Here is a 27,347-nt window from a genome sequence, read left to right as displayed (position 1 = left end):
CACTGAAAAAGATGAGGAAACTGAGGCAAACAGGGTTAAGTGACTTGCTCAGTGTCAGACAATATTTAGCAAAGTATTTAAAATCAGTGTTGAACCCAGAAAGATGAATCTTTTTGACTCCAGGCCAGGTGTTCTACCCATTGTTACTTAGATGCCCCTACACAATGGCTGCAATAATGTAAATGAAAACACACAAAAAAGGAAGCTATGCATTGTTTAATTATGACTAGGTTTGGACCTGCAGAAAAGCTGCAAAAACATTTCTCTATTTTTTTCTTTACATGGGTGATGACTTTGTGGGTGCAGAAAATGGTATATTCTTTTCCCCTTGTTTTGATTCTCTCTTATGAGAGATAACTGTTTTTTGGGAAAAGGACATAATTGGAAATGAAGAGAATATTATATAGAAGTTAATTTATAAAAAACAATTTATTTTAAACTTGAAATTGGGGACCCCTGAAAAGGACCCAATACTGATGAGTTACCAGAGTAGAGAGTTACCCTTCTCTCCATTTAATTCTACAAAAAATGGACTCAAGCACAGGAAGTTCATGTCTTTTTCTTTTCACTTGAAATGATAAGGTGAAGATAGTCTGATGGAAAAGAAAGGGAAAGAGAAGAGAAGAGAGAGGAGAGGAGTGCTGGCACTAAGAGATTTATAAAATATCTCACTTGATCCTTTTGAAACAAGCACGAGAGGTAGGTCCTATGAAATACATTCTTCTCTATATGCACTTGAAATCCTCACACTCTGATTCTCAATGTCTTTTCAAGGTTTTTACACACTCCTCTCACTTTTGGGCAATTATCTTCCAGCCAAAGGGAACTCCTGGTTGGTGCTAAAAGACAATGTTCCATTTCCTAGCTCCTGCCTTTGCAGAGGTTGGGCATTCCCCAGCCTTTGCCTCTTCATTCAGGACTTAGTTGAGGTGCCAGCTCTTTCCTAACCACGCTTGAAGGACAGTATCCATCTCTGTCTGGTGCTACTAGCTCATCACATTGTCATCCATGACATTTTCCATGCACAGTTCCTCTCTGATAACATGATATACTCTCTTCTATCTACTGGGCTCCTTTCCATGATTCATAAAGTGTCTGAGTACGTGCCATTCCATTATTTGAGATTACAAAGACTATTAGGACACTGCTTAACCTGGCAACAGGTTAGAATTAGGATAAATAGGGATTTCCCAGCAAAGTCCTTGGCATTATCAAATAGTCCAGTATTAAAAGTGGATGTGATTTTATCATCAACAATAACATTAAAGAGGCAACAATGACCTCTGTTTTCTTTTGTACCCCAAAGATCTTTCCATCTTGCTTGCAGCTAAAATCTTTCCTATTGTATTTTCTCTGCCATTAGATCGTGAGCTCCTGAAAAGCAGAGACTGTTTGGCTTTGTATATCCAAAGCTTAGATAGAGTAAACACTTAATAAGTGATTTATTCAGTCATCCATCTTCCATATAACAGCCCTTCCACTTCTTGAAGACAACTGCACTGTCAACGAATAAAATCATAATCCACAAGCGTTTATGAAAGTGCCTACTATTTGTCAGACTCCGGATTAGGTGCTGGCGATACAATCCAAAGAAGGAAACACTCCCTACTCGCAAGAAGCCAACACCAACTCTGAATCTTCTCTTTCCTAAGTTAGATGCCTCTAGTTCTTTCTCATACTCTTCAGACACAGAGGAGTCAACATTGTTCACGTCCAGTTGTCTTCTGAACTTTCTAGAGAATAAAATAACACAGCTGTGGTAGGACCAGAAGAGAGTTTAGGGGAACTATTAGCTTCACACTTGGGGATCTGTGTCTCTATAAGCTTCTTAGACTCAGGCATGGCAAGCTTCCCTCATTGGCAGAGGAGAAGACCACCTGCTAATTTACAACCTAGACCCTTGCTCTAATTTGCAAAGATTGCTTGATGGATCATGAGCCCACTTCATTCTCAGGCTAATTCCCTGATCATATGGGTCTCCATAAAAGTTCTAGATATTTATTCTTATAGCTCCAAAGATGAATCCAGGCATCCTCCCAGGCAGTAATGAACAGGTTAAAGTAGAAAGGATTTCAAACATGTCTAATCCAATAAGAGCCCTGGTAAAACATGCGTTATCACTTAAAGAATAAATGTTTAAAAATAGAGCACAGATGTGAAATTTAAATTTTTTTTTTAAAAAAGAGAGTTCTTTTTGGCATTTCCATGTGAAGCTTTAGTTTGATCACCTTCAGTTCAGCTGGCCATTCTGATTGGCTCTGCCAACAGCCTGAAGTCAGGTTGGCGAATATTTTCAGACTAACAATTGAGACTCATTTATTTGTGTTTCTAAAGTAGCATAATTCAATAGGAAAGTCTTTCTGCATATATATTAAAACCAGCAAACTGGGAGATTCTTTTCATTTTGTTAGACTTCTCACTTCTTAGAGAGCAAAACTATAGGAAGCACCTCCTTTAGTAGTAGGAAGTTTGAAGGAGATTTTTGCCTTTTCCATGATGCCCTCTCTGATTACACCATCCTACACTTATCACTCCCTTTCCAAACCATACCAAAACTCAAACAAGTATGGGTCAACGGAAACTTGTTCAAGGGTATGGAATCTCCAGAAACTGACACTTATCATCAACATCATCATTTTACATAAGGCAAAACCAAAGTTGATGAGATAAACGATTTACTAGACATCTAGTCAGTCTGGGTCTAGAACCCAGTTTCATCCTCTTTCCAGTGGGTTAGATCTCCTCCCTTTCCAATATAGACATTTCATCTTCCTTCTCTTCATCCTGACTAACACCAACTTTATTCTGTACCATTCTGATCACAAATTGATGAGTGAGGAAAGCCAGATGTCACTTAGATACACCCACTGTGTCCCAGAATGCTGGTTGAGTGTCAGTGAATTAAACTGTCATCCCTTCTTGGTCCTTCAGTGATAAGCTGAGTATCTGCCATTGATGATGGTGATTTACTTGGGAGTAATTCTTTTAGTTCCACCCCTTCATTTTACAGATGAGGAATCTGAGACCCAGCAAAGAAAGGTGACCTGCCCAAAGCCACATAGGTTATAAATAAGGTAATGCAATTTATCCAATTTAAAGCTTCCCTTGGGGTCAGGAAGACACAAGATCAAGCCTTCCCTCTGGCATATATGAGCCATGTAACTCTAGACTATTCGCTTGAACTGCTGGGGTCCTAGGCTAAGATTCGAATTCTCTGAGTTTCTAGATCACACAGTGTCTGGAATTTGCTTTGGAAGAGCAATATGTTCCCTCTATTGATGAAATCGTAGGCCTGGGTTGCTGTAGAGTGAGGTAGCTAGGTGGTAGAGTGGATATAGAGGGCTAGCAGTGGAAAGAGCTGAGTTCAAACACTTACTAGATGTGTTACCTGAGGCACTGAAGCTATGTTCCTCAGTTTAGTTATCACTGAAATGGGGGGGGGTTTCTTGGTGCTCTAAGGTCCCTTCCAGCTCCAAATCTATGATCCTGTATATAGCTATATTACAAATATATGCCTAAATATGTAGATATGCATATATAATTCCTATACGCAGAGTGTTGTACAGAATTGTTACATTTTCATTTCCAGGAAAGTCATATTTCTGTAGAAATATGATTTTAAAAGCCAGCTACATCCCAAAGGCATTGGACTAGGAGCAACGGAACCTGGGTCCAAGTCTTAGCGTTGCCACCCATCTCTGCCTCCAGAAGGAGGAGGACGGAGCAGTTCACCTACAAGGCCCCTCTATTACGCTGATCCTAAACCAATGGTAGCCACAGACAGGTGTTCTCTGGCAGGGTCTTCACTTTCCAAACCCGTGCTCTCTCCAGTTTGCCACTTGACTACTTACGTAGTCTGTCCTCGTCTTAGGATGCTCTTGACTGGCCTATGAAATACCAAAGGGGAGTTCTGAGAGATCTGGTTCTGCTTGTACTTCCACTGGGGCATCTTTGCCCTTGGCCCATTGTCAAAGAAACCTGAATGTTCCATTCTAATACAGGAGTTCTTGAAGAGATCTGGTGAAACAAGCAATCCCACAAAACAGTGAAATTTGATACCCCAGATGGTGCTCTTGGCCCCCTTTAAATTCTGGCAACCTAGGGAAAAGCTCTCACTGCCCCACCCTCGTAAGAGCTCTAGACAGGGCTCAGAAAAAGGATGGGACTGGATCCCACCCATGTGACTGGGGCAGCTCATCCCAATGTGAATCAGTAATAGAATTCATTTGCATCTGGGCAACTCAATCTGAGGGTGAGTCTGCATTGAATTAGGATTCTGTGATCAGAGCAAGCTTTTGTGGACTTCAGCCAAGCACAATACATGTCTATGGGGGCCCCAGGGTCAGCAAGTCCCACACGTCCTGCCCACCACAGCCAGACCAAGGCCTTGGCACCCGCCTCTCACATGAGTTTCTCTAGGAAAAGAAAGACCTAAGCCACAGTTTGCCAATTTGGCTATCCCTTCTTCCCTTCAAGGCTCAGTTTATATATTCCTTCCTACATGAGGTCTCTCTTCACACACACACACACACACACAGACACACAGACACACAGACACACACACACACACACACACACACACACACACACACAAAACCACCCATTGCCCCAGTTGATGCAATTTTACTCTAAAGTTACTTCTAAACAGTTTATATTTAAATTATATTAACTGTGTTCATCCATAATGCCCCCCCCCCGCCCAGTAGAATGTAGGTTCCTTGAAGGCAGGACACAGCTTGCTGTTGTTTTACTTTGTTTCCCTAGAATGTGTCATATTGTCTGGACCATAGAAGGTAATTAAGAAATGCTTGTGGTTGAATCGATACCCACCAATATCTGCCTTATATGGAGATCCCTCCCTCATCTGGACATAGTCCAAGATAGCTGAGCCCCCTGAGGTCCTTTTCAGCTCCAGATAGATAGTTTTCTGATAGATGTGTGGTTGGGGGGTGGGAGGGAGACTCTGTTTCGTCCCACAGTCATTCATATCTTCCCCGATTCTGTGCCTGAAGAACTGTGACCTCCCATTTAATACCCGATGCTGTCCCTCCCCATCAAACGAGTTATTCCGCTCTGAGGTTGGCATAGACCCAGGAACATTCACCCAGATGTTTGGCTCTGCTCTTCCAACAGGCTCCAGGGGAGAAGCAGTGGGAGGGGAAGGCTCAAGTTTCCCATTCCCTCAAGATGGAATGGCAGACAGTGGCCCAGGCATCTCCCCTCTCCTGCATGATCAATATGGTTTCTGAAACTTTTTTGACAATGGTGCCCAAGATCCCCCAACAGAATCCAGAAAAAGGAGAAAGGGGGAAAAGAACACTCAGAAAAACAGAGAGTTCCTCTCAAAAGTGTTCTAAATGATTCTAAGGAAGAGGCTGGTTCTAATTTTCACCAAACAATAATGTCTGGCCCTCATTTTTAAAAAGGCATTTCCAAAAAGGATGTACACATCAGCTTCTTCAGAACACAGAGGGACATTTGGGAATAGAGCTTATGGGGTAAGGCTGAGTTTTAAGTCTTCTTCAAAAACTCTTAACAGAAGACAAATCCAACAGTTTCAAAATTCATTATTTTGATGTCAATTCTTTCTTCTAAGGCAGGATTGGATGGAAGAAACAAAAGAGGGAAAGATGATTATTTGTTCTTTCCTTTCCCCTTTGTTCCCTCAAAAATAAATTGTCTTCTCATAGGAGGTCTGGTACTCTTCAACTAGACATGGCGACACCTGCTACCTGGGAAGTTCAGGTTGGCAAATTGCCAGTTTCAGAGTTGTAGGCTACCTCAGGGCGAAAGGGGATTGGGGTGAATCCCAGAGACATGGGGCTACCAGGCTGCCTAAGGAAGGGTGAACTGGCTTAGGTCATCAAGAGTGGGTACAAGGCATGAGGGGCCATGACCAGGTGTTATGACCAGCCTAGGTGAGAGAGAGAGAGAGGGAGAGGAGAGGGAGGGAGGGAGGGAGGGAGGGAGGGAGGAAGGAAGGAAGGAAGGAAGGAAGGAAGGAAGGAAGGAAGGAAGGAAGGAAGGAAGGAAGGAAGGAAGGAAGGAAGGAAGGAAGTTAGGAAATTTCATTTCAATTTCTGTCCCCTATCATTTATTCCCTAAACCTCACAAGTCTGGATAGCAGATTTTTTTCTCCTCCCACAAAACAGGCTGAAGAAGGTGTGTTTTAGAAGGAGCACAGGTAAAAAGAATTCTTTGATCAGGCTCAGCTAAATTCTCACCTCTGAGGTTTTTTCCCTGATTCTCCCAGATGAGTCTAATTTTATATTTATTTTGTGTATCTCTTGAATTTACCAATATGTGAACACACTAATTTTCTCTTATAAAATAGAATTCCCCTAAGGGCAGAAATTATTTAGTCTTTGTCTTAATATCCCCATCTACTAGCACATATTAGGTATTTAATAACTCCTGAAGAGAGAAGAAAGACTAAAGAGCTCGAGGGTTAATAGAAAATTATTCTTATTTCATAATATTTTTCAAAACAACAATATTGGGGTAGGAAACTGTATTTTCCTTGATATTCTGCCTTCATTCCTGTCTTTGTCTAGAGCCAATTCAGCCATCAGCCACAGAATTGCAGAGTCAAGATTCTGTTGTGGTTCAACTCAGTTAGGATTAGTGAGCTCACTGCCTTTGGGGCCATCTTTCCTGGACACAGAACAGAGATTTAGATGTTTCCAAGCAAATTGATGTCCCAGACACCTGGACCTTCCCAGAGATGGCATGGAGAGATTCCCCTCTCAAAGAGCATCCCGACCTGGCCTTGGAATTCAGAAGCCTCATGTTCAGAGATGAGTATAACAAAAACAAAGAGAGGAAGGAAGATCAGATTCAAGAAAACCAAAAAAAAAAAAAAGAGGTCAAGAGATTTTTTGTGGGAAAATTAGAAGACAAGAGCAAAAAAGGGCAGACATAAGAATCTGGGAAACTGCAAAGTTCTCTTACTGATGCCAAGTGTCTCCAGGAAGCAAATGCCCATCGTTTTTCACACCTCCAGTCTTGTGCTGCTGCTACATGGCCATAAGCCATGGAATGTTGATAGTCCATGAAAATCAACCAAAGGGCAGTGGAGAGATGTATGGCAGATACAAGGAGGTTACAGTGTAGGACAAATGAGGAAATGTCCAGGTTGGGTAAAGGATGTCATCAGAGATATCTTGAAGAACTGAAAAAGATGCTGGGTCAATCATGTTCCAAAAGCAAGGCATAACTAGTGGACAGCCCATGTTCTTCATTGGCACCCTCAGGAGTTAGGGAAGATCTTTGGCAAGGTGAATAGACTACCTGAGGGGTCAATATATAAAAGAAGGAGGGGATTTATTGTGTTTGTCCCCAAAGGATATAACCTGAAGCAATGAGTAACTATTACAGAGAAGATTTCGAATGAAAGGGATAGTATTAGAGAAACCTAGGAAGACCTATATGAACTGATGCAGGGAGAAGTAAACAGAATCAGAACAACTTATCACAACATTGTAAGAATGAACAATTTTAAAAGACTTAAGAATTTTGTTCAATGTATTTACCATCTATGATTCCAAAGGACTGATGATGAAGCCTATTCCTCATCTCCTAATCAAGAGTGAGAGACTCAGGGTGTGTGTGTGTGTGTGTGTGTGTGTGTGTGTGTGTGTGTGTGTGTGTTAGGAAATGAGGATGTCGAAGGTAAATAAAGAAAAATACTCATTGCAATTGAAACTATTTTAAAGGGAAAATAAGGAAGAAATTGCTAGTGGTCTTTAAAAGAAGATTGGATAAAACTTATTTGCATTAGTATAGGGTGAAACCCTATTTTAGGCCATAGTTGAACTAAGGACCTTCAGTCATCCAGTGACTTCAAAAAAAAAAAGCCTCCAAGTCTTCTGATGATTTGAATATTAGTCATGGGATCTAGAAACTGGCACATGGAAGATGGCAGCCACTCTCCTGTTTTCACAGAAGCCAAGAGGTTTGTTGAGTAGATCATTGGATAAGAGCACAGGGAAAACAGGACTCTATGATTGGTCTTATAGTACCTGAGGCAAGGAAGACTGTTATGAGGGATTCAAGGTAAAAATTCACATGAAGATTTTTTTTTTTGCTGGAACAGATGAGGAGAATGGTGATTGCTGGCATTTCTCTGGCATTTTCATGATTTGAAAGTGGTTTTAATGCATTACATCACTAGACCCTCACCACAACTCTGAGAGGGAAGTTCTATTATTATCACTATTTTCTAAATGAGGGAACTGAGGCAGGGGAAGGGAGTGGGGGAGTGGGCAAGAACTTATTAAATGTTTGTTATGTGCCAGATAATGTAAAAGTCACCTTTATGAATAAAATCTCATTTCATTTGCATGATAATTGTTTGAATTAGAAATGATTATGATTCCCATTTAACAGGTGAGGAAACAGAGGAAGACAATGGTTATGTAACTTGTTCAGGGTCACACAGTTATAAAATGTCTAAGGCAGGAGTTTAATCCAGATCTAATTGATCCACAGACAAAAACTCTTTTGTCACCCTTCCAAAAAAAATCCAAACATACCTAGAATGTCTTGGCAGAAAATGAAATTTAAACTTCTTGGTTTAGGTTTTTAATTTCCTATCCACCCTCTTCCCAAATTTATCTTTCCATTTCTAACATACGTTCCTTCTCTTCCCATAGTCTATCACCAGGTTAAACTGGACTTCTTTCTGACCCTCACATGAAATCTGTAGCTCCCCTCTCCATATTTGCACTGTCATCTCTTCATTACACACTCCTTCAAAACAGAGACAACAATCTTGGACATCAAGCTTCTAATTAACCCAATAGCTAGTCTCCTTTCCATATATACATATATATATATATATATATATATATGTATATGTATATATATAGGCGTGTGTGTGTGTGCGTGTATGGACTCATTTCCATCACAATATGAGTGGGGGCTATTTATTCTTTGTTGTCATATGGACAATGCCTAGCGCACATTAGGATCAAATCATGAGTGATAACAGAAATAATAATAAAGATTATAACTAATAATAATTAGCATTTATATGGTACTTTAAAATTTTGAAGCTTATAAACTGATCTACAAATCTTGCCTCATTTTATTATCACAGTAATTATGAAAGGTAGATGCTATTACTCTACTATGTTACAGATGAGGAAACTGAGGAAGACAAGAGTTGAAGTGACTTCTGCAGGGTCGCAAAGCTAATAAGAATATAAGGCAGGATTCAAACTCACGTCTTCCTGTGTACATTGCTAACAGATACATTGCTGACACATGTAAAGTGTTTGGTAGAGCTTCAAGCATCATACCAATACCAGCTGTTATCATTATCTTTAATACTAATAAATGCTTGGTGATTCTGTGTTCAATGTGCAGCCCTCAGTTCCTCTCATGGTGTCCCCATGTTAATTTATCTGGGCAAGACTATCATACATGGCTTATTTCTGATTCAAGAAGTTGATCAAAGACAGGGGGCCCTTCTATCAAGCATGCCCCGCTGCCCCCGCTGGGATGATCTTCCTGAGGCTAATGCTTTCCTTCCACCCCAATCTAAAGACTAAGGGTTCCTTGAGGCAGCCTGGCTCTGCTCCTTCTCCTGTTGCTCTAACTCCCACAATCTGCTCACACGTGGCGTTTCTCTACCCAGACTGACCATTTTTCAAACACATTCCATGTTCCATAAAATCAAGCCTGTTGCAAATAAGGAACACTTTGTACATTCCCCTAGGAGCAAGTTGAAGGGCTCTGTTCAATCATTCCAGGAATCCGGAACACATTTCCATGATTAAAAAAAAGATTTGAAAAATATACTCTTTTGCTCTTCTATTGTTTGTGCCTGTTTTTCTCTGTTTTCTTTTATTTTTCTTTTTTAATCATTTTATGACTCCAAGACTAAGAGAGATAAAGATGGGAAATGAGAGGGTTATTTAAGAACCTTGAAAGAAAAAAAGTACTCTTGCCTGGTCATCCACTACCCACAATGTTTTGCTGCTCAGCTGTACAATTTCAGCCAAGACATGCCTACAGGAAGGGGGTCAATGCATGGTCTTGGCATTGTTGTATACCATGGCTGGGGGGACAGGAAAGGCTTCCTAAACAACTGACTGACCTGAGACTTTGGGATCATGTGTGCATCATGGCTGGAGCCGAGGTAGGTGGCAGCAAGATCTGTGATGAAGCCAACATCACAGGTGGATGGTATGTTCATGCTCTGGGGATGTTTCTTATATCTATAAACCTGTAGGAGAAAGCTACAATGGTTAAGTGCAGGAGGTGAGATGGAAGAGGGCATGGGGGAAGACCTGGGAGAAAAGTGGGAAAGAAAGACTTTTTCTTAACTTTCTGTTGCTGAGTGATTGCAGATCTCAAGTCCGGGATGCACAGCTCCAAATAAAGAATTATAATGTATGAAACCCCCACCCTACCCCCATGCCAGTCTGCAAAATGATCCCCAATGTTGGATAGCAAATGGATTTCTCTGAAGGGCTAGAAGGCCAAGGCTTGGTAGGAGGATGCTCAGCCAGGCAAAAAAGGATACTCAGATTCAGGGTCTAAAGATTCCTTGAAAAGGGGAAAAAATGGAGCACTCTTGGAGGATCTTTGATCTCTAGCCTCCCTGCCACCCATCATGGCCATGCTTTTCTTGACTAAAGTCACCCTGGTTGGGATCAGAGAGCCATCCCCAGCACTCACCTCAACACAGACACAGTCTTTGTGGCAACAGAGAGTTAAAGCATCTATGGGTCATTTCAAAATTTCAACCTTCACAAGTGGTAAGCCTTTCATTGAAGTCAAGGCCACCTGGTAGATAGGGAACTTCCAAAGTTAGATATTAGAATAAAGAGAAAAGCCTGGGAGGGTGGGGGTGGGGAGGGGCTCAAGAACCATTGCATGCAAAAGGACTCAAGTTATTTATGAAGGATAAATAACTTCAGAATATTACAGGGATTACTTTTGGGACACCTTGGTTTCTAATAGCTAGGTAAACCCATTGCAAAGCATCTGGCAGAAAGCAAAGGACTTTGTGAACTAGAGGTGTGGTCTATCTTCACACACAGGAACAGACATCCAGGAGAAATTGGAAATAGAGAGCAATAAGACCCAAAGGTATTAACAAAAGACACTGATCATCTAGGCTCTGGACAACAAGGGAGGTTCTCAAAGTTCATGGTTGGGGGGGGCAGGAATATCGAGGTGCTCTCCATGGTGCTGAAGTTTCTAATGGGGCTCAAGCCTCACCAAGGTGAGAAATGATGGGTAGAAAGAGTTCAGAGAATAAAGAGATCAGGTGTTTGGGGAAAGGAGGAAAGTTAAAGAATAGAATTTGAAAGGAGGAAAAGCAAACAAGGGAATTTGAGGGTAGCAATGGTGGACACTGGCTGTTTCTATGGGTGGAGAAGGTGATCAATAATTCTCAGCTGAAAAGGATCTTAAAGACCTTCTAGTCAACCCCAGTCATTTCACAGATAAAGAACATGAAACCCAGAGGGGTGAAGTCATTTGCCCAAGGTCACATAGATAGCAGGTATCCATGGATTCATAAAACATAATTAGTCACTAGGGTTTAGTCAAAAATTAGAGTAGGTCCAATGGGAGGGAAAAAGTTGAAAAGGATTTAGTGAGAAAAGGATGCAATAATGAAAGGATGGAAATCCAGAGCATGGGCCACACACAAGCTGGCATGCATGGACAGATGTATGAAAAAGCCACAAGATGCTGTGAGAGTGGGTTGTCACTGTCAGCCTACCTTGTCTTAGCTGCTGATATCTTTGTGATGAAGACTGAGCCAGGGCAAACAGCTAAGACCTGAAGCCTCAAATGAGGGCCCAGACTTTGGCAAAGAAAGAGAATGTGTACATGCATATGAGCCCACCTGCTGCTTCAACTGATGCACCAATCTATCTTTTTCCCGTTTTAGGGTCATGACTTCCTCTTGTGTCTTCTTCTTCTTGGAAGCAGACAGTTCAAGCAAGGCTATATTGGCATCCTTTTCACTGATGGCAGCTAGCAGGGCCTCCTGTCTGAAAAAGAAGGAAGCTGGTTATTGTTTCAGGCTCAAAGGTAGAGGATGCCAGAAATATATGGAGATTCTCCAGTTGACATCTAGGCCATGTGACAAAAAGTTTGGTGGGATGATATGATCAAAGGATTCTTGAGACAAAATATCTCTTTAATTTTTGAAATACCAAATATATAGAGAAAGAACAGATTGAGTTTCCCCATTAGTCTAACCCAGAGGGGTCTTATCTTTTTTGTGTAATGGGGTTCTTTAGCAGTGTGGTTATACCTAAGAAACTCTATTCAAAATGAAGTGAAAAATGCATAAAAAAGATAGTATTACAGAAGAAATAAATTTTATTGAAATATTTGTTGCTCAATCATTTCAGTCATTTCTGGTTTTTCATGGCTGCATGTGGAATTTTCTTGGCAAAGACACTAGAGTAGTTTCCCAATTCCTTCTTCAGCTTATTTTACAGATGAGGAAACTGAGGCAAACAGGCTTAAGTGACTTGTCCAGGGCCTCACAGTTTGTAAGTATCTGAAGACAGATTTGAATTTAGATCTTCTTGCCTTCAGTCCAGTGTTCTATCCACTGCATCACCTAGATGTGCCCATGTGGGAATCTAATTAGCACTAGCTAACAGAATAAATCTAATTAATACAGGGCATTCTTCATGACTGAGGAGCAATTAATATTTCAAGTACTTGGGAACATGCTCAGAGATGATCTTTCCTCTGTCAAGAAAGCTTCTGTCATATTTGTCCATCATTCCCTGTTTCCTTTGACTCAGACCTTCAACCTGCCTCCTACTACTTCTTTCTTTAAACCTTTTAAGATGAAAAAAATCTTGCCCCTCTAACTCCTCCTGTCAAACCAATTCATTGCTTTCTCAAAAAGGAATGGAAGTTGTTTCTTCTCCTCATTCCAAACACTTCTATAGGACCATCTCCAGCCATCCCAATACATATTTGGCCACTGAACCCAGATGGTTCCAGAGGAGAAAGTAAGACTTAGAATAGCCCCCCCACTTAAATCCAATTCATGTGCTTGTCATGGCATAACCTCCCTAATGTCATGGTCTTCTTCAAAAATGAAGGACAAATATTATAGTAATACCCATAACTAGTTTTAATATGGAATTTGCTCTGGTCCTAGCAAAGAAATGGTTCTCCTCCATGGATTAATGAATTCCTTCTTTTTTGCTGATGAAGGTTGTTGCCCACATCCCCCTAAGCATATGCCTTCTCTTCAACAGATCACTGATGTATTAACATTCTACATTTCCTTTGGAAAGAGTACCATCTTTGTTTTTTTTTTCTTTTAAGACTCCTAATGATATTGTCTACATAATTCATTTCTTGGAGCCAAAGGAGTTCAGCACCGCCCCCATCATCTCTTGTTTAGATTATCACAATAGTTATTCATTTTGTCTCACTGTATTCAAACTCTCCTTTCCCCAATTCATTCTACACAAAGACCAAAGCATGTCTGACAGTCTTTCCTCCTCTCAAGAAGCTTCTCTGGTTTCCAATTGCCTTTAGGATGAAACACATTGCCATTCAAAGATCTTTTAAATGTGGCTTTGATATCCTTTCTTTAGGGTGACTCCAGCCAGACTAACTTATTTTCTACTTCACACATATGCCATTCTATCTCTATGTTGTGTCTTTAGAGATTGTTTCTCAGAAGTTTCTCCAGAAAGTTCACCCCTCTCTTTCATGGAACTTGCCTTATCTCCAAGGATTAACTCTCCAGTACCATCTCTTATAAGAGATTGAAACTATAATGGATTTTATATAATTATCTTTATTGATTTTTTAAAATTATATTTGGCTATTTTATGAAATGAAATTCTACACGAGTTCAAAAAAAATCTATGGCATAAGGATAGAATGGGGGGAGTAGGTATCTATAAAGGAGTTTAAAAGGGAAAATATTTAAAGGTTTTCATAGACATTAATCTCAATACAAGACAGAGGAAAACCCTAAAGCTAAAGAGTCATGGCGTCCATTTTAGAGTCATTTCTAGAAAAAAGGAAATGACAAATTTCTGTTGATAGGTTAAACCCTGTTCAGGGTACTGAGTCTAGTTTAGGTGTCACATTGGACATGGACATCCTGAAGCATTCCTAGAGAAGGAACACCAAGATGGTGAAGTGACAGGAAGCCATGTATAAAGAATTAGGGACAGAGAGTGAACAGAGTAAGGAAGTTTATCATTTGAAAGAAGCTTACTCTTTTGAATGGATCCAAAGAGATAGATTATATTTATTTTGACTCAGTTTCAAGGAAAAAACAAAAAACAAACTCCAACTGGTTATAGTGAATAGGTGCTACACTAGGAGTCCAAAAGCTTGAGTTCAAATTCTCCCTCAAATATTTGCTAGCTTTATTTACTTTGGTTTCCTCAGTCTCATTTTCCTTAGTTGTAAAATGGGGATAAAATATTACCTATCTCACAGAGCGGTTGTGAATGTCAAAAGAGATATTATATAAAACACCAACAATTTGTAATGCTTAAAGTGTTTTACATATAAATGTGACTGTGCTATGTATAATGTGTATGCACATTATATATAACATATATTCTAACTATTTGTCATGTTTTTAATCAGTATTTCTATCCCCAAAGGGAACAGGCTGTCTCAGGAGGTAGCCATGTCTTCAGATTCTTGGCAGATAACTATTTAATTCAGGTATTCAACACAAATTTATTAAATTCTCAATACTGTGAGGTTCTGTGCTGAGTGCAAGGGAAAGAAGGAAAAGAAAGAAAAAAAAGGAGGGAAGAAAGGGAAGAGGGATGGAAGGAAAAAAGACCCCATATTAAGAATCTCCTACACTAAAAGCATTGTGCTAAGTGCTTTATGAATATTTCCTCATCTAGTCATCATTTTTCCTCTTAGATGTACAGACTATGTTTGCCCTCAGAAAATGTACATTTTGTTGGAATATTAGAGAAGAAATTTCCACTGTCTATAAGTGCACACCTCTTGCTTACTGACCTTTGAAATTTTATGATTCTATCTTTTTGATTTTGGAGGACTATGGTAAGGAAAAAAGAATTTTGAAATCAAGATCAAAAGCCTAGTTTTAGTCTCATCTGTTTCAAGTAACCCAAGTCCAAGCCTGAATCAGAATCCCATCTCTAAGATTCCCAGTGTTGTTGCCCAGCCTGTGCTTGGAGACCTCCAGGAATGAGGAAACCACTAGGCACCAAAGAGGTCCATTCCATATTCAAGAAATCACTGAATTTTTAAAAAATTGTCCAAGGGTCCTGGCATCAGCACAGGAAAAATGTAAATATTTGGGGGCAATGGTTCCAAGAGAGTCAAGGAAATACAACCTATTTATTCTGCTTTCAAAGTTATGAGACTGTGGATTAATTTTAGATAAACACTCACCATTTTTCAGGCACTTAGATGTTCTCATTTTTTATCATTTCCTGTTTATATTATAACCAGTTTCTTGTATTCATCTGACATTATGTATTTGAAAAGGTGATGGGGAAAAAATATTGCCATATCATTCCAATCATCTTTAGTAAAGCAAAAACTCCCCCTTTCTGGAATTGGGATAGGAACAGGATAAATTAGTTTGAAAATACTTGTAGGAATGAAAAAGATAAAAGAAAGGCTTTTCATTAATAAGGGTCTAATTTCTGAGTACAAAATGTGTTTAGTAAAGATGACAACATTCTATTACTCAATAGCATCCTCCTCACCTCCCATGAATCTCTATTCTTTTTGAGATCAGTATTCCCCTTCCACAACCCAACCAGTTCTCCTTCTCTTGCAACTCTCATCTCATGAAATAAAGAAAAAACATATTAAGTAGACTCCATACTAATGCCAATAGTCTTATCACTGCATTCTCTGTCTTCTTTCATTTCTATATGACCATAAATTCCACATTAAGACATCATCTGTGCCAAACCCATTACTAGGTATGAAATTTGGGCAAGCTGTCCCATTTGATTTGCCCATTCTGTGGCCACCACAAAATCATAGGATTGTATTTTTAGAGGTGGGGAGACTTTGGAGGTTGTCAAGGTCCAAATTATAGATGAAGGAACCAAGAGCTTAAGAAAGGAAATGATTTCCTCAAAATCACACTTATAACAAGGGGGAGAGCACAGATTTAAACTCTAGTCCTTGGACTCTGAGTCAACCATTTTTTCCATGACACTATGAATGATGACAAAGGGTCCTGGCAAGGTGAGGAATGTGTCATCCATTCAGTTCTTGATTATTTCTAATTTATCCTCCCTATATCTTGCTCATTCACAGTTGTTTACATACTATCCCCATCAGACTGGGAGCTCCTTAAAAGCAGGGACAGGTTTTGCCTTTCTTTGAAACCCCAGTGTTTAGTAGATGGTAGATGTTTCATAAATGCTTCCTGACTTGACTTGGCTTGACTCTGTAACTGGCCTCCTTCATTTACCTGCTAGAATATATCTAAACGAGAGACAGAGCACACCTAAGGTAATGGCTAATTTGTGACTTCCTGGACCAAGTATAATGAGAGTGCTAACAATAATAATTTAATAAACATTTTCAAAACTATAAAATGGACCATATAAGATTTGGAAAGCATCCTAAAAAAACTGCTTAATATAAGGGAAATAAATACATGGACCATTAGCTTACGGCAGAAATAGAAAGATTAATAACTTCCTTTCCTGAAAGGAGGAACCACATTGATAGACCTTCTCAAAATGCATGATTAACAGGTTAACTTTGCAGAAATGCTTTTAGAACAAGTAGAAATCATCTCGTTGAACAATGGTAAAGTCTGGCAGCAGGACCAGGGTATCTGATTTGAAGAATGAAGCAAAATGGCTTACCCCTGAATGGGGCTTCTGGAATGGCTTAGATCCAAGAGAGTAATACAATGGAACAAATGCTAATAACTCTGCCTCCCTTAAAGCCAATTCACACACAAGCCAAGACACCACTGGGTGATGTTAATGGTCCTCTTTGAAAATGAAGAATGAATGAACAATAAGCTCCATGCTATTCAGAAGTAAAAGCTTTCAAAATATAGTCATAGCAAAAGAAATCAAAACTTTGGATAAAAAAAATTAGAGGACTAATTATGCTCATTTTCCTATTTGCTACTGAAATTATTCTGAAGTTATTTCCAAAGATCCTAGTGAAAATGAGCCTGGATTCCAAAACTCATTCAATTACAGAAAATCACCATTTATCAATCTTTACAATAGTCTGCTTAGACTTGACCGTAAGAGAAGAATATTGGGAACACAACTAGTCCCAGAATCATTGCTATTTAAACTCTATCAAAAATGAAATCACCAGGAGCGGCTGGGTGGCGTAATGGATAAAGCACCAGCCCTGGAGTCAGGAGTACCTGGGTTCAAATCCGGTCTTAGAGACTTAATAATTACCTAGCTGTGTGGCCTTGGGCAAGCCACTTAACCCCATTTGCCTTGCAAAAACCTAAAAAAAAAATGAAATCACCACCACCACAATAATAATTGCCCTTACAATAATGTCTCAAAGTTCAAAAAGCACTTTTCCTATATCTCATTTGATTTCTCCTAAAATCTCTGCTGTAAATACTTAGAGTCTTAATATTTTTTGCTGTGCAAATAAAGAAACTAAGGTTAGAAATGTTAAATGATGTACTCATGTTGTTAGAAGGTCTTAAAGATAGCATTTGACCACAGTTCTTGATTGCAAGTCCAAGCCTCAAACACCTAGGTCATACTGCTCCTCTATTATTGTATGATACATATCTAGGCAAAGTAGCCCAGAGTCAGGGCAGTTCTTTCTAAAATGGAACACTTGGTCCATTCAACGATGTTGAGGGATCTAGAAATAATATATCACTGTTAGATGCTTCTGTCATTTTTTGCCATTCCATTCTTCTCTCAGTCACATTCTGTCATATAGTGGGTGATAATACACACATTCACTGAGAGCATGGAATGAATGTTTCTATTCCAAAATGGCACGAATGCAGTGGACACTCCATTGCCTTTGATTTAATTCAATTTAACAAAAATTGATTAAGCATCTATTCTTAGCAAAATGCTAGACTGTCCATTATGGAGTAGAGGAACAATGAACCAGTCACTTCCCTCAAAGGGATCATAAGTAAGCAGGTCAGTTTGTAGGCCCACATGCATCTCATCGGAGAACTTGAAGCTGGGGATTTTGTTACCTGTTTATGGAAACTTGAACCTGGGCTATATAGGAGACATATTCAGAGATTTCCCAAAGTCAGTGTGGCATACCATGTTTTGCATATACTAATCTATTTTCCTTCAGAACTCAAATGTAACTCCAAATGAAGTCAACTCTAACCCAGTCTTCCACTTGAGGCCTGACCTAATTCCCAGTTGCTGAAGCCTATCCACTGAATTACCATTTTACTTTGAATTTATTTCCTATACTCCCATCTGCACATTTATTTCCTATGACAGAAAATACACCTTTTGAGGGAGAAGCTTTATCTTTGTCTTTGAATATGTGGCATATTGTTGTTCAATCATTCAGTTATGTCCAACTCTTCATGACTGCGTAGAGGATAGCATGCCAATAACTCTCCATGGGGGTTTCTTGTCAAAGATACTGGAGTGATTTGCCATTTCCCTCCCCAGGGGATTAAGGCAAGCAGAAGTTAAATGACTTGCCCAAGATCATATCTACTACATATCTGAGGTCAAATTTGAACTCGGGTCTTCCTGATTCCAGTGCTCCATCCACTGATTCACCCAGTACAGTATATGCCTGTAAATAGTAGGCACATTAGCAATGCTTTGTAATGGATCGATTTCTCCCCTTTTACTTCTCACTCCATAAGTAAACGCCTTATCTGTGAATGTATCCTTGTTTTGTCATCAAATGACTCGGTTCTTTGTACATTATAGGTGTTTAGTTAATTCATATTTAATTGAATTGAATGGTGTGATTTTTATTGTCACCAGCAAAAGAGATCCTAATAGCGTGAGCCTGGGATTGTCTCCTGGGGCTCATTTCTACCTAATGTTTGTTTCCTTTTCTTGGGGTCATAATTCTTTTTTTACATTCTTCATTTGGGTCCTATGAGCAGATCCCACTCACAACATCTTCCAACGCCATCTTAGCCCTGGATTGTCCTGAAACCGTCCACCTGAAATGCCAAACCGAAGGCTCTGTTCAATTTCACAAGCTTTTCCTCTTTTTTTTTTCTTTTACAAGAACATCACAAAAGAGGTCTGGGATAATTTATAATTCTTAATTAGCTTTTCTGTCTACTACAGGAAAAATGCATTAAAAAGGAAAATTCCATGTAGATGTTAACATTGATTTCAGCCTCAATGTCTTATTGTTGTTTAATAAATGAGCTAATAAAAATACATTTAAAAAATCATTCATTTTAGAAGTGTTTTTTTAAGTCAGTCTCTGGCATTAATATTCATAGAAAGAATCCTTTTGGATCTTAGTAGCTTTTTCTTTTTTTGGCCAACGAATCTGTTATGTAAACATTGGTGTAATATTTCCATTGAACTCCCAGAAACGTCAATTTACCCAGCTATTTTAAAAAACACCTCTAATTAAAAATATTGTCTTTGCTTTCATCACTGTTTTCCTTCACAATGCCACCACCACTTTTTACACCATTTGTAAATCTAATAAAAATAAATTGCAAAAATTATATAAAGACAGAATCTATGAAATAGATTAGTATAGTAGAGTTTGCAGTGTAGGGATTCCTTGGGCCATATGCATAGCCAAACCTTTCTAATACTTAGTGTTAAGGCATGGGGGAAATCTAATTGATGGCACTTATCCAGGGTCATACTGGTAATAGGTATCAGAAACCAGTTTTGAAATCCTGACTCCAAGTCCTGATCTCTTCTCCCTCTTTACTTTCCTATACTACCTCTAGGACTTGTGATAAGCCAAGAAAATATTAAGTCAACATACTCTGAAGTCAATAGATGTACATTTGAACCTAAGAAGAGTAATAATCATCATCTTATGCTTATACAGTGTTTTATTACTCATCAAGGAAGCCTCACATTGCCCCAAGAGAATTTTGAATGCTGACTCTATGTCATAATTTATAAGCCCAAACTGCCCCATTTTCAAAGAAGTTGGCCCATCTAGAAACCAGCATAAAGGACCTATCCAAGTATAGAAACTCTCTCGGTGCTTGACTTAAAGAAAAATCAATTGTTCAAATTGTTTTGAATAATTCAAAATTATTAATCATTTGTTTTTAATTATTCAAAATCATTCATTTTTTTTTAAAAAAAACAATAAGCTAAAAATCTTCTGGGGATAATATATGAACTTCTGAATGAGGAAACCCCTTCTACCAATGTAACTTACAGTCTTGGACATTGCCTAGAGCACCAAGAGATAGAGACTTGCCCAGGGTTATGTGGACAAAAATGTTTCAGAGGCAGGGTTTGAACTTGATCTGACTCCAAGGCCAGTTTTTCCCACTTTCCCATCAAGTTTCCCACTTGTTTTTGTTTCTGCTATAAAGCATGACAAATTGTTATATGGCTATCCCTCATTCCGCCCAACAAGCATTGATTTATCACCAACTAGGTGCCAAATTGCACCTAGACACTAAATAGGTAGACAAAAATCAACTAATCTTTGTCCTAGACAAATTTCATTCTATTGTAAGTAAAAACAAGTCATGTTGGTATGTAGAACATATAGACAAGGAAACCTGTTGGAGGAGGAGACTTCAGAAGTTGGGAAAGGGAATCAATAAAGTCTTCATGTAAACGTGGTCTCCAACAGAATATTATTCTAATCAGGTGACTAAGAGCTATATTTGGGGAAGGAAAAGTATCAAGGTAGGAAGCCCCATGAGTGCAAAGGAGATGGGAACCTACAAGGTCTGCTGAACTGGAGATCTTAGATGAGCATTACAAATAAACCATTACCTAGCATGAGAATTATCAGCAGCCAGGATGAAGATGGAGATGGAGATAACAGAAGACTTGGACTCAGTTGCATTTGGGAAATTATCAATTTCAACTTTCTGATAAAGCAACTTGTCATATTAAAAAAATTCTCTTTTTAAGATCAGTATTCTTCCCCAAATGGTGAAAGAGTATAGAAGTTTCAGAAGATAAAAGAGAAGAGAATCTAAAGGACAAAGGAAAGGAACATGATGGGCATAAACAGACTTTAGTACTGGATCCTGAATGTCAGTCTTGGTGCTTACTAAGTGCTCCAGGACCATGGGCAAGCCCATCCTACCCTCTAAGCCTCAGATCCCTCACCTGCAAAATGGGAATAATAATAGCTTTTATGGTTGTTCTGAATATTAAATGGGGTAATGATTAATGATTTTTCTCCAGAATACTTTATACTTAATTTTGTGTTTTCTTATTTGTGAACATATTTTCTCCCCACTCCCATACCCATATAAGCCCCTTGAGGGTAGGAAATATTTCATTCTGACCTTTCTATCCCTTGTACCCCCAACACAATAAATGCTTGCTGAATTAAATTATGCATAAGAATCAGTCTCCTAATTTTAAATATATCATGCCGCCTCCTCCTCTTCCTTGCAATTTCAATGACTATTAGCCTGTAAGAATGAATGATATAGAAGCAGCTAGGTGGCACAGTGGATAGAGCACCAGCCCTGGAGTAAGGAGGACCTGAGTTCAAATGTGAACTCAGACTCTTAATAACTATCTAGCTGTGTGACCTTGGGCAAGTCACTTAACCATATTGTCTTGCCCCCCCCCCAAAAAAAGAATGAATGATATCAAATGGTATAAATATGCAAATACAGGTCTAGGGAAGCTGAGGATCCTATATAGCATGGAATCCATGATCCCATGATTTCCCTATTAGAATGTAAGCTTCTAGAGAGCAGGAACTATGTTATTCTGTCTTCTTATCTTCAGGACCTCACATGAATCAATTCAACAAAGTCATGTTGAATTGCTGCAGAATCAACCCAAAGCAATCTCTTTACAGCTCGACTATCTTCATTTTTCTACATTTTTTATTCAGAAAAAAATAAGATTGTTCAAAATATTGAACTGAGAGCAAATGGAAGTTGAAAATGTACAATATTAAGATTGTCTTTCAAACACTGGAAGACTACCATCTGCAGAGACTAAGAACTGGGACTGAAACTAAAAAATAAAATATGAAAAGGAAGCCTCAAGTGTGCTAGCAAAGAAGATAAGATAATGCAAAGAGAAATAAGGCTCTCAGGGCCTGCAGAATGCCAATGGGGGAAGAGTCTACCATGACCAGCATTTTATCAAGGCCGCAGCCTAAACAAACGTCAAAGGGAATCACTGCTGTAACAAATACAGGCAACAATGGGGGGAGAAAGGGCCATTTGTTCACATACATTTAGGCAAGGTTAACAATGGATAAAAATATGTACTAAGAACAGATTTAATAGCCCTGAACTGTCATTCAGTTTGTAGGAGGTATTCAAGATACAGCTAATAAAACACAAAAAAATGGAATTTTCAAAAGGCTGGGGGCGGGATTGAGGGAAATGAAGTGGAAAGACTAAAGAGATAAATGCTGTCTTTTCAGAATTGCTTTACATTGAATGGAACCCAAGATTGCTGAAAGTTCTCCCACTATCATTTGCTACTTCATTACTTATCAGAATTGCAGTAAAAGGAAACTGCCTAAACATTTCTGGGTCACTCTCCAACTCTGTTTGTCCATTAAGCCCATTGGAGTTTCCATCAAGGGCCCTGTAATCTTCATTTCAAATCCATTTAATCAGATGCTTAGTTAGGGAGGAATGGCTGTTTTAGTCAGTTCTAGAGGGTTCTACCTGATGAAAAACAAAATCCATTAAGAAATGATTGGAGTAATGACTTATAGTGGAGGTGATACATTATGTCATGGGCTACTACCATGTTCTAATCAGACTGTGCAGGGGGTGAGGGGTAGGGAAACTAGCTCAATCAACTTTTCCCATTTAATTACTGTTTTCTTTCCCTTCCGACCCCAAGTCTTCAACTTTAAGTTCAGTAGGAGGTGACTTGAGATAAATGGTGATGAAAGATCCTGTTAAAAACAGCCTAGCTGTCATCCCTCAAGGAAGGGGGGGGGGGGAGAGAATGACCCATTCTTCACCCACTGGAATTGCTCTTGTGCTCAAACCATAAAAATAATATTTTTTCCCAAATAAAATTTCTAAACATGAATGTATGTGTATGCGAAGGGCGGTCAAATGGATCAATAAGAGGCATGTGTCAATAAAGGATGTCTATTGTTTGTAGTAGGCCTGTATTGAGAATGGAGGCATCCTAACCAACGGGGAACTGAGGGAAAGACAGAGGAACCTGATGATATTGATGAGGAAAGACAAAGAACAGATCTGTACCCTACTTTTTGGTGGCCCATGTTTTTGTGCACTTTGCAGTCAATGACCTACCTAGGACTGACTTAAAAACTCATTTACACCAATTATACCAATTTTTGTCTTTGAAACCTAATAACACACGACTGGAATTTCTGACACAAAAACAAAAATGTCAAATGGTCAGCCTCTGCTCACCTCTTCTCAGGGATTGTTGATCTTAAAGAGGCCCCATATCTTTACACAGTTTCCTCCATATGAAGAATGGAGCAAGGTCTTCTCATCTTGTCATGCCATTGTGACATGGATTTTGGTTTCAGAAATAAGTATTTGTATATTTGATCCATCCTTCCAACAAGATCCAAGATCTTTTTAAAAATTTCAGTGATGATTCATTCGTTGATATATCCCCTGCTAACCTAGTATTACAAAAATTATTTAAATGACTTCTAGACAGAGAAACAAAAAATAAAAAAAGAATGAACAAGGAGTTTCTTTGAGTCTTAGAAAAGCACTGTGGTAATACCACAGTGGGGAAAGAGTTTTAGATCTGAAATACAAGGACCTAGTTCGAATCCACCTTCTGTGGTATACAACTTATGTCATACTTTGGATATGACTTTGTGTAATTAATTCTTATAATGTCTCCATTTCCATACTGCTTTAATATTTTCTTATGATCTTAAATATGTTGTCATTAGAATGTAAGTTCCTTGAAGGCAGAATCCAAGTTTTTGCCTTTCTTTATATCCATAGTCATTTTCATGAGGTCTGGCACCTAGAAAATGCTTTTAAAATGTCCATGGACGAATTTATTGATTATCTTGGTTGATCTTGGCAACTCTATGAACTAAGTGCTATTATTATCACCACCATTTTACTTCTGTGATAAAATTTCCACATCTTTAAAATGAGAAGATAAGACTAGAGGATTTTCACTCAATTCTTTTCCAGCTTGGGATCTGTGGAGTCTCAGAAACTAAATGTTTGTCAAGATATGTCCCATTTCTGTGACTCAGTATTCTGGAAATTTTATGAAAAGAAAAATTTATGAATAGGTAAATTTTATGAAATCTTTGAATTTTTCAATAAACATATTCTATTAGTAATAAAATGGTAAAACACTCCAGTATTTTTTGCCAAGAAGTGCCCAAATGGACTTTGATGAGTTGGGCATAACTGAAATGATTGAACAGCAACAACAAAAATGGTCTAGGCACTGTGCCAGGAGCTAGGGATATAAAGGACATAAATGAAATAGTTCTTGCCTTCAAGGAGCTTCCCAGAGAAACAGATTGCATCCATACAAAGAATGAGAAAACCCAATATGTTGAAAATACAGTCATTTTAGAGGAGGGCTCTAAAAACTGGAATAACCAGGAGAGACCTCGTAGATGAGGCTCCGGTTCAATTGAGCTGTGAAGGAGTCTAGGGATTCTAAGAGACAAAAGAGAGAGGGAGGGAGAGGGAGAGGGAGAGGGAGAGGGAGAGGGAGAGGGAGAGGGAGGGAGGGAGAGAGAGAGAGAGAGAGAGAGAGAGAGAGAGAGAGAGAGAGAGAGAGAGAGAGAGAGAGAGAGAGAGAGAGAGAGAAAGAGAACATATATAAATAAATATATATGGAGAGAAAGAGACACAGACAGAGACAGATATCTATCTATCTATCTACATATATAACATATATATAAATATATATGTATATGGAGAGAAGAGAGAGAAAGAAATGTATGTCTATATATAATTATATATATATGTATATATGTATATATATATATATATATATATATGGAGAAAGAGAGGAGAGAGGAGAAAGATATATATATAATCTACATACATAACATATAAATATATATGGAGAGAAAGAGAAATATGTATATCTCTATATATAAAACAGATATGTATATGGAGAGAGAGAAGTATATATACATATATATACATAAATATATATGGAGAGAGAGAGAGAGAGAGAGAGAGAGAGAGAGAGAGAGATTGAGAATCCACAAAGGAACCATCCAATTTAAGAGCCTTGGTGATTCTCCTATTATTTTCCTTTCCTTCAGCCTCATCTCATATACAATGGATCTCATTCCCAATAAAGGCATCAAGCTTTGACTGCACTTTTAACTTTCAAAAGTCAAACTTTGGTTTAGGACTAAAGAAAAAAGAGATTGGGGAGGGGAGAAGCCAGTGAAGAATATGGCAGCGACAGTCTTCCAGGCTTCCAGGCCAGGCTTGGTCAATTACCATTCATGATAAATCGGTCTGTATTGATAGGAATGGCCACACAAGAGTGAGCAAGACAGGATTTCAGGCCATATGAGAAATGGATAGAGAGCTTAAAAGTTGACCTTTTAAAAGTCAGGGTCAAGTACACAACCTAACCCATGCCAAGCATACTTCAAAAGGAAAGCCGGGTTGAATAGTGTGCTTTCTTTATACATACATACATACATACATACACACACACACACACACACACATATATACATATATAATATATATATATATATATATATCTATATACATTTGGAGAGAGAAATATATATATGATATCCAAGTGACTCAGGCTCTCTGCACTCATAACTCCATATTGCAAAGTACATAACACTAGAAGATGATCCTTCATTCTTGTGATTCCAGTTACACACTGAGAATCCCTTGGTTGCCCATTTAGCTGTGGGCCAAGATACCTCTTCTGTGGAATGTACTTAACAATAAGACAACCTGTAGGATTAGTGGTGCCTGAGAAGTCAAAACCAAAGACATCTCAAGGTAGCCAGGGTTTATATTACTGCAGGGCCCCGAAATGGACAAAGTCCATCTGAGCTAAACAGGAAGGCTGGGCCCTGGGCAATCTGTCACTGTCAGGTCCCTTGTCTGTCAGCATTACTTTGTGCTTAGAAAAGAGCAGAAGGGAAAAAGTCTGCCCTATCTGTGGCTGAGACCTAAGGGGGAGGTGTTTTTTTCTTCTTATGAATGATTAAAATAATTATTTTCCAGTTTAATATCTTAAGTACCAGGAGGCACTTGACTGAGACTGTGGAAATGTTTGCTGAAACAAAATTAAGTTTGTTGACTATCTGTTCTGATATGATGACAATGATGGTTGTCCTTCATTATCAAAGAAGACTAGGACATCAGGGAGGTGATACCATGACTTTTTGTGAAACTGGATTTGAGTGAGGGGGGCTATGCTAAGTCACTAATCTCACTTTCTTCTCTGGAGCATCTGGGTCCAGTGGTCTGATAGGAATCTGGACGCCTGGAGATGGCCCTGGATGTGCTATAGAACATACAAAAAGTCATTTGAAACAGTTCCTCCTTTATAAGGTACGCTTTATGAGGGCAGGAAATGCAGCATGTGGACTATCTTCCAGGCTTTGAAGACTGCCATTGGGAAAGACTGGTCTTGATCTCTTGGCTCCCAGAAGTCAGATCCTGGGGAGACTGGAGAATTGTGGAGGTGATTTTTGGTCGGATGTCAGGAAAGCCTTCTTCCCTCCCAAAGAGGCTGCTTTGCTTGGGGTGAGGTCCCTTCAGTGGAGGTCTCCATACAAAGGCTGGCTGAGTATTTATTGAGTAATTTGGAAAGGATGAATATTTTTGTTTTGTTTGTTTTGTTTTAAGCAAGAGATGAATGAGCTTGACCTCGGAGATTCCCTCAAGATTCTGGGAACTTAGTCCCAGCAGAGAGGATGTCAGGGATCACCAGGACTCCTCTCACTCCACCACCAAAGAGCCATCCTAGGACAGTAGCTACAACTGGAAATCTGGACTTGAAGTAATGCCACCTAGCGGTCATTGAAAAGAATACAGTAGATTTCTATTTGCTGGATACAGGATTCATCAGCCGTAAGCTGACAAGGACCCTTGGATCCCTAGAAACCACTGAGGGGGCAGCCAGGTGGCACAGTGGATAAGGCACCAGCCCCGGAATCAAGAGGACCTGAGTTCAACTCCAGCCTCAGACATTTGACAATTATTGTGTGACCTTGGGCAAGTCACCTTACCCTGACTACCTCACATC

The 27,347-nt window shown here is 39.1% G+C and overlaps 1 protein-coding gene across 1 annotated transcript in view; it reads right to left on the bottom strand.

The window, feature by feature from the left end:
* The window catches only part of ERC2 (ELKS/RAB6-interacting/CAST family member 2), a 1,119,475-nt gene that overhangs the window by 276,690 nt on the left and 815,438 nt on the right, over nucleotides 1–27,347 (bottom strand). Inside the window, 1 exon segment of the mRNA XM_074199159.1 lies at nucleotides 11,867–12,014. Within this exon segment, the coding sequence (XP_074055260.1) occupies nucleotides 11,867–12,014 (148 nt within the window).

Source organism: Macrotis lagotis, chromosome 8 (genome assembly GCF_037893015.1).
Source record: "Macrotis lagotis isolate mMagLag1 chromosome 8, bilby.v1.9.chrom.fasta, whole genome shotgun sequence".
In the NCBI taxonomy this organism is placed as follows: domain Eukaryota; kingdom Metazoa; phylum Chordata; class Mammalia; order Peramelemorphia; family Peramelidae; genus Macrotis; species Macrotis lagotis.
Note: the sequence above shows the minus strand (reverse complement) of the source record. Positions and strands in the feature narration are given on the sequence as shown.